At 50.0% G+C, this 13,361-nt stretch overlaps 1 protein-coding gene across 1 annotated transcript; it reads right to left on the bottom strand.

Annotated features, from left to right (window-relative positions):
• Window positions 1-277: 277 nt before the first annotated feature.
• LOC119112143 (procathepsin L-like) lies at window positions 278-1,463 on the bottom strand. Its single transcript, XM_037236191.1, has one exon. The coding sequence runs from the start codon at window positions 1,441-1,443 to the stop codon at window positions 472-474; it is 972 nt and encodes a 323-aa protein (XP_037092086.1). The 5' UTR covers window positions 1,444-1,463; the 3' UTR covers window positions 278-471.
• Between the last annotated feature and the right edge of the window lie 11,898 nt (window positions 1,464-13,361).

Genomic DNA, 13,361 nt, shown 5'->3' with positions numbered 1-13,361 from the left:
TGCCGCCGTGGGGTAACGACCGGTCAACATCTGTCGCACACGATTGTTACGATTTTTACCATGAACAGGCTTTAAGTAAGTACCACGCCACCACACGGATCGGTGCCAAATCGCAATGTACGAGGCGAAAGATGAGCTGCATACGTTTCTTGCAGAGTTGGCAGACAGCTTCGCCACAATCGTCTCCAGAGCGCCTTGGCAATGCTAGGAGGAGGCGTGCTGACACGCTTACGCGCATCCGAACGACTCTATCCCGACTGCATACGAAAACTCCGCGTTCAGTTTCACAGGATCTGTATTGCGCAGTGTCATCGCTCCAAATGCACCGATCGGTTTTTGCGACGCCAATATACACCAGATAGACACGCCCTTAAATTACATGCCGCGAGAGGTAGATCTCTGTTCATGAGAGACAAGACGAAATCGTTCTGAGACGTGTCACAAAGCGAGCACAAGCCATTGCGGGACATCCTAGACCTTGGGGTAGGAGGCCTGGGTGGCGATACCGCACTGGTTACTCTTGTTGCGTGTCATCTTGATGTAGCCCTCCTCGCCCCAGGAGCCGCCCCAGGAGTTCTTCACCAGCCAGTAGTCGTCGCCGCCCTCGCTGCCGTAGCCGACGGCGAGCACACCGTGGTCAAGACGCGAGCTGGAGCAGCGCCTCTCGTTGTAGACACCGCCGCTGTACAGCTGGAACGAAATGTGCGAGGCGTCGATGGCCACCGAGATGGGGCCGACGTTGCTGACGGCGTCCTCCAGGCCCGACTCGGAGCCCGAGGGTACGTCCACGTACGACGAGAGCGACGCGACGAACTTGCTCTCGTCCGCCTTGCAGTGGCCGTTCCTGGCCGTGTACGAGTACGACGACTCGGACTCGATGCCGCCCTTGGCCTTGATGTAATCGAAGGCCGAGTCCATGAGGCCGCCGTTGCAGCCCAGGTTGCCGTAGTTACCCGAGCAGTCGACCAGCTGCTGCTCGCTGAGCGAGGCCAGCTCGTTACCGGCCATCATCCATGCGGCCTCCAGCGAGCCGGTGGTGGAGAAGGCCCAGCACGAGCCGCACTGGCCCTGGTCCTTGACGGGTGTGACGACGCCCTGGTCGCGCCAGTCGACGGTGGCGGCCGTCGCCTTGCCAGTCAGCTGGTGAGTGGCGTGCGGACGGCTAGTCTGCGCCACATAGCCCTTGTACATGGAACTGAACTCCTCGGAGGTCAGGTCGGCGAACTTGTTGAGAGCCACGGTGAAGGTGTGCTTGCCCTCGGCGTACTCGGCCATGTGCTTGTCGACGAACGCCTTGTTGTCGGCATATACCTTCATGCGGTGGAACTCCTCGATGATGTTGGAGTAGGTCTTGCTGTGGGTGGACTTGAAGGCCTCCCACTCGGCGCGCTCCACGAAGGCGGAGGCGGCCCCAACCAGGGCGACGATCAGGAGGAGCTTCATGGCTGCTGCGGTCTCGGAGGAGGCAGGTGCCCCAGTGACGGAGCGCGCCCGTTTTATACGAAAACCTTATCAAATTCAGCAAACGCACGGGCTCGAATACCCACGCACTGAGCAGTGTCTTTGTAATACGTTGACAATCGTGTCAGCAAATCAAACACAGGCGGGTGATAAGTGCAGGTGGCGACCCAGGCCTTTGTTTCTTACCGATAGCATGGCCAACAGGGATGCGTGACCTGACAGCTGTACTCGACTCAAGCGCAGGGGTCAGCTGCCTGATAGTCGACAGGGTCAGGCAACACCGGTGGTGCTGACTGACCCGCTGCCGGCACATCAGGACCCTCAGTGTCACCGATCAGGGGTGACAAAGGGCTCGTTTGAATGGAGAGCCTCCTTGGTTGTCAGGGGAGACTTGTGTTTAGAGAGCTCTAAGGTTAGATAACTCTAAAGAAAAGCTGAAACGGCAAATGACCGTGATTTTCTGCCGGAACAATCGGGTGTTCTGGTGGAGTATAGTTTGACTTGCGTCGTGCATATGCCTAGTGGACTTTGTGTTATGCTGTATAGTGTAGGTGCGATGATGTAGAAACTAAAATGGGAGGATGTGTGGTGCAACGATGAATTTTGGAAAGGGGTGGAAGGGAGAGGATTCAATATTTTGGTGCACGGGATCGCCATTAAAAGGTGCACCACATACAACGTATGATCCTAACAACATACATTTAGTGGACCAACAATCATGGCCATTACTCATCCTTGCTGTGTAAAACATTTGTGATTGAGGTTTCGTCCGCTCCCGCTCGAAATATTCACGCTGATAGCGGCCGCAGCTTAGAAACCTTGCTTCCGGTGCACAATTTTGCACCTTGAATCCCGATGACATATCGAATAGAATAAACCAAAAATGCTTACTTTTTGAAGTGCATTTGCGAGAAACATTATGCGCTTAGAAGGCAGTATTACCGCTCTTATTTCTCGTAGATTAAACAGGACAATGGAGAAAAAGAGGTTATGCTCCTGTTACATACCTTTATCGAAGCGATTATCAGTAACAAATTCAAAACTGCGTTCCGATCCTACTCACTTTTTCAGTTTTTTTTTAACAGCGTGTCATAGTCTTTATAGGTCAACGACATTTAGGCGAGGAGCAGTCGCTCGACATGGTGCGTTTCCGTGTCCTGCCACCTATCCCCCAATTGTTTTAGCTTTTTGACCTCTTCTCACATTCTACCGAAAAATCGTAGAAAATATCCACTGCCCAATAGGAAAGTTCAGAGTTTGTTCACGTTCTTTCTCTTTTTTCACTACTTGATGAATTGTTTAGAGCCCCACGGGGCATGTTATGAATTAAATTGTGCTTAGTGGAAGTTAGATGATCAGATTCGCAGTGATGAATTATACCAGAGTTGGTGGGCTCGATAAAGAGGCTCGTTTCTAACGTTTTGCAGTTGTTCCTCCTTTCTACTCTCACTGATGTATCCAAATATGGGACTCCTTCTCGCCCCGTGTATACTCCATCACAAAGGCTAAATTAAAGTCGACCTGTTCCATGACCAAGCAACTCAACTGCTTCACTTCATCACACACGCCTATGAAGCATGCCCTAAAGTCTGCAGATGAGTTCTCGGACGCCCCAAAGACCCCGCAACATTCAACTTATTAGTGTCAATAAACGTAACGATTTTAGTTACGAACATTTCGGTAGACGAGACGATGCAAATCCTGCCTCAAATCTCATATTAACACCCCCGCCATCCCTCCTCCTAAACTCAGTTCTTTCTTTCCTGAATAAATTTCTGCGAGCCTGAATGACAGTCGTACCATTTGGTACCCCAGATGGCAAACTATACGGACAAAAGAATGAAGGGGCCGTAGCCCCCCCCCCCTTGTGACTACATTTGACTTGTACCTACATGTGCCACGTGGAAAACAAAACCCCTCAAAATGTATCCAACTTTACCGACGAGGTGCACACGGCATTTTCGCTGACGTCAGGGACGAGAGCCGTATGATCAAACTAAAAAAACGTGGTGGAACAAGTTAGCTCCTCAATTCACCTGCGATCTATGCGTCGCAAATTGCATTCCGTTTGTATACAAAGACATCACTGCCGGCCAGCAATGATTCGTGGCACCAGTGCACCAATTAAAAAGCCAACATACGCCGGACGATGCCGCAGTGTCACAAGCGAGTGCCCAGAACGATACAAGATACAAGATCAGGATAATGCGCTTCTACCTTCAGAAGGCCTTCCAATCCTGCTCTGATTGGACGTAACTACACCTTGAGATGCAGCGCATTAAACAAGTCCTTGTAGATAATGTTCATGACACACTCGCCCGTCCATAAGACGCACGAGTGTGTCCTGAAGGGCACTTAGCCAGGACGACGAAATTCCTCCCACCATCCACTACAAAAACAGAAAGTTCAGCCAACTTGTCATGAAAGGTAACCTCTCAGACAAATGCTGCCCCTTTAAACGTACTATTATAGTTAACCAGTTTCGTTGTGACATAGGAGATTGCAGGCTGATAAAGTAATCAAACTACGTTGGTGTCACTACCAATATGCTGTCAAGACGGTCAACAAAGAACTGGGCTGACAGTGCTCCAAAAGAGCACAGGAGAAGTGAACACGGTCGGAACCCGAGGCGACTTCACCAGAAACACCAGTATCATAATATTATCATAAAACAGAAGGAAGCCTCGTGCTCTGGAACCTGTCGCTATAACAGTATCGAAACCAACCAACCCCCAGTTACCCTTCACTTTATCACAGACGATCGTTTTCATCAGTGTCGATGATGTAGCTTACTTTTCAGCACGTATCTTGTCGCTTGAATTCTTCTGCTCCCAAAAATGTAAACATCTAATTTAAACCGCACAGTCTGATGATCGAACCTAACTCGGGCATCCACTTAATTATCCCACCGAGCTGATTACACCGAACTGTAACATGCAATGATATATTCGTTGCTTGTATGTTGCATGTGAGTACCTTTGAAATTGTAATATGTGATAATTTTGAAACGGCAGGCCAACATGCCAAACATTGGCAAGTTACTTTTTAGTCTCTATGATAAGCAAAAAATTGTGATAAGAAAAAAAGCAGCTACAGACAAAACTTATCACTTGTTTACCGCTCTGGGTGTGCATGGCATACTAGGCACGCAACGACAGCTGCAGCGCATTAGCGACAGATGACATACCTATGTACTCAGGTCGCAGCTTGAGCATACACCCAAAAGTGTTTAAAAATTGTCAGAGAGAGAGAGAGAGAGAGAGAAGGAGAGAGAGAGAGAGAGGAGAGAGAGAGAGAGAGAGAGAGAGAGAGAGAGAGAGAGAGAGAGAAGAGAGAGAGAGAGGATGAGAGAGAGAGAGAGAGAGAGAGAAGAGAGAGGAGAGAGAGAGAGAGAGGAGAAGAGAGAGAGAGAGAGAGATATATATATATATATAGAAGTATATAACACTTTTTTCAAAGTTCTGAACGTTGAAAACGAGATACAAGCGACAGTATGACAAAGACAACTTTGACGGCAAACCAAGACAAGACATCAACCAAGCCACCCGTCAACTGACTGCATTATCAAAATCAAATGTCATCTGCCCACAAACAAGACGAGAAAGCTTCACGCGAAATTATCTCTCGACATGTTAAAGGCAAAAAACGACCACAAAATGGACATCGTCATTTATTATCGTAATAAGAAGATATCTAACTTTCTTATGAGAAACAGCCCAGACAAACCCGACAAACTAAAATGCACCAATGTAGTGTATCAATTCCGATGTAGCATCGAAGGCTGCAAACTTCGTTCCATACACTACATTGGTGTGACCACAACGACACTCTCACGACGCCTGACAATGCACTTACGTGACGGGGCACCTCTGGACCACATGCGACACGAACGCGACATGACATTAACACGACAACAACTGGCAGACAGCACTGACATTTTACGGACGCGCAATGGCAGGAGACGCCTTCAAGTTTGGGAAAGCACATTCTCCGGCGCTCCGGGACTTTCTCCGGCACTAAACAGACAGACAAATTCTTGCGCGACTCTTGAACTATTAGATGGTGGGCGGTGAGCACTACTGATGTGATTGTGGCAATAGTGTTCTTATTGTGTCTTTGTAGTGTTGTTATTTGTGTTTGTGAGTTATGAGCGTCCGCAGCAAAAGATGTTTTCCAACAGAAGTGCACAATTTTTCATCCTTTAAAACTCAAAACTTATTTCTTGTGCCATTCAGTCTTCTCCGACGATGAGATAGGATCTCGAAACGTTAGAATGTAAGGAGCGATGAATATATGAGTAATTTTGTGCGACCCATCTTTAATCTAAGCGATGATGCCAAGTCAAAGGCCCGGAAACTAGAACGATGCGTCAAAAAGCTCGTCAATGCTGAGTCAGCAGTTATTTTTAATCAAACATGTATCAAAGAAAGGATTCTCCCAAAATATTCCAACATTTGTATATATATATATATATATATATATATATATATATATATATATATATATATGTGTGTGTGTGTGTGTGTGTGTGTGTGTCTGCATTCATGCGCATCAGTCATTCATCACAAGAGTGGAAAGGCCCAAGTGTCATGTGACCACACGCACATGTTCCGGCCTATCAGTTACAACCTTCATTCACAAGGCTTAGATAAGTGGCATCTGTACCCACCAAGGCTGCTAGCGGAGGTCCATATCGAGGGGAATGTCGACCTGGTAACTGGGCATGTGTGCGTGGTCTCACACCCTGACCTAAAACCAAGAATGGAAAGATTCGCGAAGCACTCATTGCCTCGGGTGCGAACAGCCTTAAAGATCAGGGCAGTCACACATGTGTTTGTGTCATACTTAGGCTACTTCGAGGGCATGTTACAGCGTCAACCGCAGAGATAAGGTACAACCAAAGCTTGCATACATATATATATATATATATATATATATATATATATATATATATATATATATATAGTTATGAGGAAGCAAATAAGTGCAAAACGTTTTAAGCGCGAGTACAATCTTGCACCGTCTAACAACGCTGCAAAGTTGTGATGAACCACAGGCAATATCTAATTTTGCTTCTATTCGCAGGCATATAATTGAAAAGGGATCGACCTGCTCCACGCCGCAGATATAGGACCCAAGTGATCGCCAAATGACATCACTCGGGTCGCAGTAGTGCTCTAGTATCATACGGGTTGCAGTAGTCCCCGTGGTATTCTGGCTGGCCACATGCGGCTGACCACTGAGGTGCCTTTGCGCTGATTTATCGCTGACTGTCACGGCCAGACAGCGATTAAAGACGTCCAGACCAGCGTATCTGTGACGTCACACGCAGCCTGGCTGTGGGCCAGGCCAGTGTTGTGTGCTGACTGTCACGGCCAGACAGCGATTAAAGACGTACAGACCAGCGCATCTGTGACGTCACACGATTAAAGACGTACAGACCAGCGCATCTGTGACGTCACACGATTAAAGACGTACAGACCAGCGCATCTGTGACGTCACACGATTAAGGACATACAGACCAGCGCATCTGTGACATCACACCAGCCTGGCTGTGGGCCAGGCTAGTGTTGTGTAAGTCAACGCTTAGTCTACCCATCTCTCAAACAATGTATCAGATGCCCGCTTCTTTTTATCCGTATCGCTGGTGATTCTGATCACTCGTAACCCTCTCAAGCGTATCTCTATCACTCGTTAGTCGCATCACGGGTGATCCTTATCATTCGTGATCTCTCGTAAGCCCATGGGCTTTTGGGCAGCAAAACGTCTGAGAAAGTTTCTAAATAAGCTGGTTCATAATTGTTGAAAAATGACAACAAGCCCGAGTTTCAGGCGAACGCTGCATGAAATGTTTCGTTCAACGGAACTCCGAAACCGCCGTTCAACTCTCGCAAGCCGCTTACTGAATCAGAGGATAGCCGTCTATCTGTGAGCGGCAAGCTGAAGCCAAGAGCCACGTCTGCCAGAACGGTTCCTGGCTGTATCCAACCTCTGGCCATCTTACTGAATCAGGGGATAGCCGTCTATCTGTGAGCGGCAAACTGAAGCCAAGGGCCACGTCTGCCAGAACGGTTCCTGGCTGTGTCCAACCTCTGACCATCTGTTCGTGCCGAAGAGGAGTAGAATGTTACCTAGTTCTCGCCAATCTACAGCTCCGTCGTTTCAAACCGCGTCATGCAGGCACAAAGACCAAACACCATGTAATTTCTTCGATTCACGCTGGTCATCAGCTGTTCAAAAATAGCCATATTTTGTAGAAATGTGCTGTTTGAAGTCCACTGCTGTTTACGTTGATACTGAACAAGAGACGGGGTGAGCTGTTGGGGAACTGGACGCACCTCCGTTCACGGCCGCACGCCGCCACCGGGCGGGCCGCACGCAGCGCCATCTACCGCTCCCTGGCGCCGGAAACCGTGAGAGAGCCGGACCACCGCTGACATTTGTTCGACCTTCAACCCGGAATTAATAATGCCAGTAGCGGGCCAGTCTGCGGCTGGCGCACCGGCGCATCATAATTTCCGTTTTCTATAACCCCGAAAAGAGCGGTTATTTGTGGCGTGACAGGAGTTATTGGGCATTGAGCCGGACACAAAGGAGTCAGCCTCCCGCCGCGCCGCTCTAATTGACTTCTTTCACCTTCAGTGGGATGTTTATTCAATTTCTACATGAAATATAGCCGGGCGGTCGCGGTGTGTAGCGGATCACCCCGGCGAGTCGTCGCAGCCGCCTCTCTGACTCGTCGAGTCACGCCCAGCTCCGGGCCGCCCGATGAGCCGTAAATCAGCCCCCCGCCCTCACAGCCGGCTTCGACGGGGCCGGTCGACACCGGTATGTGGCCCCTTGGTGCTGCAGCCCTGCCCCACTACCGACACCGTCTTGAGACGGGTGGCCAGCAGATGCTCGCTACCATCGGGCTGGCACGGGACGGCGGCAGGCGCACGACGACGAATGATCGCTTTCAGCTGGAGGGCTTCGAGTCTCCTAATTTGTAGCTGAGCCCTCGCAATCTGCTAGCGACCCTCTCCCAGCTTAGTCGATCGTGCTTATTGCAAATTTAAAACCATACAATCGGCAAGGAAGTCAAGTTAAAAACAAATGAATTGCAATGGCAAGTAATGTGTCCCTTTTCCTTCTTCTCTTCGCCCAGCATTGATCTTAAAGGAAAAAAAAACATAACCGCAAATTTTGAAAACACCAAGTTTATGTGGTGCCTCAACAGCTCTCAAATGTAAAAATTCAGCCGTCAGAATGCGAAAGGAAAGGCGTTCAGAAGCACCCTAAAGTGATGGAAAGCAGATTGAGCTCTACACAGGTGAGTTTGCTGACCGCACCCATGGAAGCAAACACAATATTGATGGCTTCATGGCCACAGGATAGCATCGAGCAGGATCATCGCGCTCACGCTCTAGAACCGTGAGAGGCAGATACACGCATACATACACCGGCCATTGCTGCATTCCTGATGAACCACGATTGGAGCGTGACATGCATGGCGGTACAGTATTCCCACTACTTTGGGTGAACACCGTCCGACCACGAGCTGCCAAGTGTTGTTCCTCATTATTAAATCATTTCAAACACCATGATCGTCTTTTTCAGGGCGAGGGGTGTAGCTGTAAACAATTTATAAGTGTGTGAGCAACCCGAAATAGCCATCCCTGTTTTTAATGTTCTGTTGTTTTCTTTCCGAATGTCACCTTACCACGCAAGAGACAAGGCAATTCCAGGAGATAATGTGAGTCTAACGCCTAGATAAACCAGCTCATGCGTGTCTTACTAAGCTATTTGGAAGCAACGAAAAAGCATGGGATGATTTCGTTTCGGAACCATGCAATGATGATATTGATGGTGGTTTTCTAGCACCTCTGCTTCAAAGGCTATTTGGCACCCAGCCCAAAGCTGCAAAGGTTTTTCTTTCGACGAAAAATTCAGGCGCAAAACGTTTGGAGATATTTTATTCTAAAATATTACTTATTTCACTCTGGCATATTGCACTTCCCTGAGAAAAGGTCAACATGCGAATAACGAAAATAAAAACATGTATCGACAATGAGGCTAACAATGTTGTATGCGTACTGCGTATAGCTTTCGCGACTAGCCAGATAAGGCCTGCAAAAGTTATTAACACAAGCCATTACAAGGCGTATATCAAACATTCTCACGGCGCTGACTATGTATCGGCCACTTCAGTGCTTCCGTATTAGGCGTTATCTGTCCATAACACCGCGTCTGTATCGACAACTTAGACGCAGATAGGTGCTTAATATTTACAAGCACCCATCTGCGTCCAGAGTCACGTATATTTAATACACATGTAACACATCACACACACACACACACACACACACACACACACACACACACACACACACACACACACACACACACACACACACACACACACACACACACACACACACGCATATATATATATATATATATATATATATATATATATATATATATAATCTGCGTTTCCATGGAATCTGCCTGATAGGCTCACACCGCTGTACCTGTATCATTCACATCACAGACGGACAGATGTTCCCATATCACCACCTGTGCATCGACCGTGACACGCTCCCACCCATCTCCGCATCGGACGCGATAGCCCCCTCCCCCCCCCCCCCCGCCACCTCCGCTGCGGCCCGCCATAATTCAGGGGCCTGCAGAACGCCGTCAGGTGGCCCTGCGCCTGTGCCTGCCCCCCCCCCCCCCCCCCTGGTGCAGTGAGAGGCTGTGCCGGCGCCCACCCTCGCCTGTTTGCGAGCCTGACTCCCCGGACCCCGGTCTCCGTCACACGCACGCACTGGCGGCCGCCCTCCGTCCAGATTACGATCAGTGGTCCGGACTGACAGCCCCCCCCCTGAAAATTTCATAGCTCTCCCAGGGAGTGCACCGAGCGGACCGTAAACGTCACGTTAACTGGCCGCACCTATAAAACAATGGCCGGGACAGGGCCGCCCAGTTCCGGCCCCGGGCGGGGCAGGGGGACAGGCGGAGGAGGGGGAGGGGCGACGGAGGGGACGTTCTCAGCCGGCGGCCTCGTTCGTGTCCGTCGCCCTGGGATGACGTCACGACGCTCGGGCTGCCTGGGCGATCAGCAGAGGAACGCCGGACGACGCTGAAGCTTGAGCGGGTATTGAGCTCTTTTCGACGTGACGTGCAGAGGTATCTTCCACCGCCGGGGAACGCGTCGAACATGTCGCACCTTTCCTCTCGTGAGCTAGTGGTCGTCGAGCCCAGTCTGGCCTGCCCCTCGAGATGTAGGAAGGTCTTTCCATCCTGGCCTGTAGCCTTCCTTAACCAACTGGGGTGTGCCAATGGTGGGTGTTGGGCCAACTTCTCACACGCAGCTTCCATGGCAAAACGCGTCGTGTAGAAATCAGTAAAGCACTTAGGGGGAGTAAAAATATGGGAAATCCACCCTTTCTTAAAGCCATGTGACCTTGATGATGCTCAGAAATGATAGAATACACACATGATGGCGTACATGTTGTGCATACATACAACAATGACATGCACATGCATCATGGAGATAAGCCCTCAGCATGCATTTGCGCCCTCATCAAGGTGTTCTGGCTGGCTTTATTCAGCAGTATTTATGTTATTATGATCCACTGACGTGTCATTCCTGAGATAAATTTGATCTTTAATATATTTATTCCAAATGAACCGTCGCCAAATGTTATCTTAACGTGCCGATGCGGCATCAGATGATTGGTTTGACCAATAACTGATAATTTACACTTGCTCAAACTAAACGTACAGTCATATTCAGTGACAAATGCACAAGAAACATGTGCAAGGAAAATAGGCGCATCCCGCGAAGTGAAGACACGTGGCGGCATGCGATGCCTGCATTTATGTACCTATAGACGCATGCAGAGCAGACATCACATCCATAACGCTTTCGCGTAACACCGATCAGCAGTTATCACTATCACCACTGATGTCGTGTTGAACTTGCCAGCCATACTTGCGCACGGACTTTGCAAAGTTGACACCTTGCTACATCTTGAGCTTTACTGCATACTTTCTCTCAGTCGTTTTCTCTCCTTGCATCTCTTCCCATTCTCAGGTCGGCTTCTCTTCCACAGACCATCCCACTCATCCCCTTGATTTGCCCTCTTCCTATGCCCAAAGGCTGATTATGGCAGACAGGTCTAGTTTGGCTCACTCTTCTGCTGTTCTTGCCTTTTTAAAGAATTTTCTAGTTCCTGTTTTCAGTAAATAAGATATAGGTTTATTTCAACAGAGCATGCGCTCATAACCCTCCACGAGCTATGGATTACAGCTCCACGAGTGTCGTCCCCGTGCGACTGGCTGTCGGTCGGCGCGACTGAGGGCCGCCCACCGTCTGCCTTTAAGCGTGCCGTACGTGGCATGGACAGCTGCAAGCGTTGGCTTCAGGTGCGGTGACATTGTGTCTAACGCACGCTCTTATTCAGACGTCATTGTTATTTTTCGTTTTTGTAGTTTGGTCATTTCCTTTTCGGTACTTTCGTCTCGTAAATCGCGTTTTTAGTATTTGTGTAAGCACCACCCCGTACTATCACAAAAGTACATGGTTACTTAACCGTGCAGCTGAATTTGTTTGCAGACGCAGAGGCTTAAGACAGTGAACTCCTATGTGGTGCTGTCTGTCATGAACTGTGCGCATGCTCGGAAGGCATGCTATTGAATGATTTTAGAGGAAACACACACAAGCCCGTGAGTATGTATTTGTACGTGACGCTCGTGAAATAATGCGCGGTATATATAATCCAAATGAACATTCCCATTATTACGTTATGTGAAAACGAGATCTTCTTCGACTCGAAATCGGCAGCAGCGATAACGATGCCAAAAACAGCCACATGCAGCAATAAGTACCACACGCATCACTTAATATCTGCAAATACAGGTAGCGATAGTGAGATGTAAAGATAGCGAGCATTTTTCCTCCAAGCATCGGGCACCAACGGCAGTAGCCTCAGCAATGCTGCTGTATGCTGGGCGACACGTCCAGCAGCAGCCCCATGCATCAGCGAGACGCGCCTCCCGGAGAGCGCCTGAGGAACAGCAGCCGCAGCAGCGAGCTGTTTGGACAGGCCGCTGCCGGCACACGTTTTTCCGAGACGGCCTGCAGGCGGCCCTCCCGCCGTTTTGATATCCCACTTTATGACTGATGTTAAGCCCAAAACGCCATGTTGTCATAAATACGCGTCCAACTCGAGTGCGCCTCACAGCGGTGTTCCGCACAAAAAAGGTCGCGGCCCGGCCCGGCGTGTCGCGTCGCCCGGCGGCCGCCCGGCGCCGCACTGATTGGGCACGGCGCAGCGCGCATGCGCCAGCAGCCGACGCCGTCATTATTTCTGCTGGCGCGGTGGGTCGGCGCCCCGCGGCGAGGGTGGGTTTTGGCGCCCCTGTCGCCGCCTGGACGGCGGGCGGCGGGCGCCACTTGCGGCGTTCGCGGCGCGTCGCGGCACATCCGGCGTGCCTGACCGATGATGGGGTGGGAACTGGAGGGGCCGGAAGGCCTCCCGCCGCCTCGAACAGCGGGCCAGACCCGGTCTGGCGGGTCACAAGGTTGGCAAGGTTACCACAGAAAACAAGGCTCCTGCGGAGGCACAGTCGTGCTTCCGATGGCGCGTATACGCCCCATCGAACTTCTTCTCAGCGGTGGTGTCATGCAACGTGCTGACGATTCTCAAGCACGCCATTTATTTATCTTATATCCGCAGGGGCAACGGAAACTTCCTTTAATTGGAGGGAGATGGGTGAGTGGGGGAGGGGGGGGGGGGGAAGAAGTGTTTTTCCGTTCCAGTCAACGCCTATCGGGCTTATGTTAAAGCTTCAGAAAGCTGGAGCTCAGCACCCTGCCACCCTCGTTCCTGCACCCCTATAGGCTTATTCGT

The sequence above is a fragment of the Pollicipes pollicipes genome, unplaced genomic scaffold (genome assembly GCF_011947565.3).
Source record: "Pollicipes pollicipes isolate AB1234 unplaced genomic scaffold, Ppol_2.1 Scaffold_7261;HRSCAF=8764_pilon_pilon_pilon, whole genome shotgun sequence".
Lineage (NCBI taxonomy): Eukaryota > Metazoa > Arthropoda > Thecostraca > Pollicipedomorpha > Pollicipedidae > Pollicipes > Pollicipes pollicipes.
Note: the sequence above shows the minus strand (reverse complement) of the source record. Positions and strands in the feature narration are given on the sequence as shown.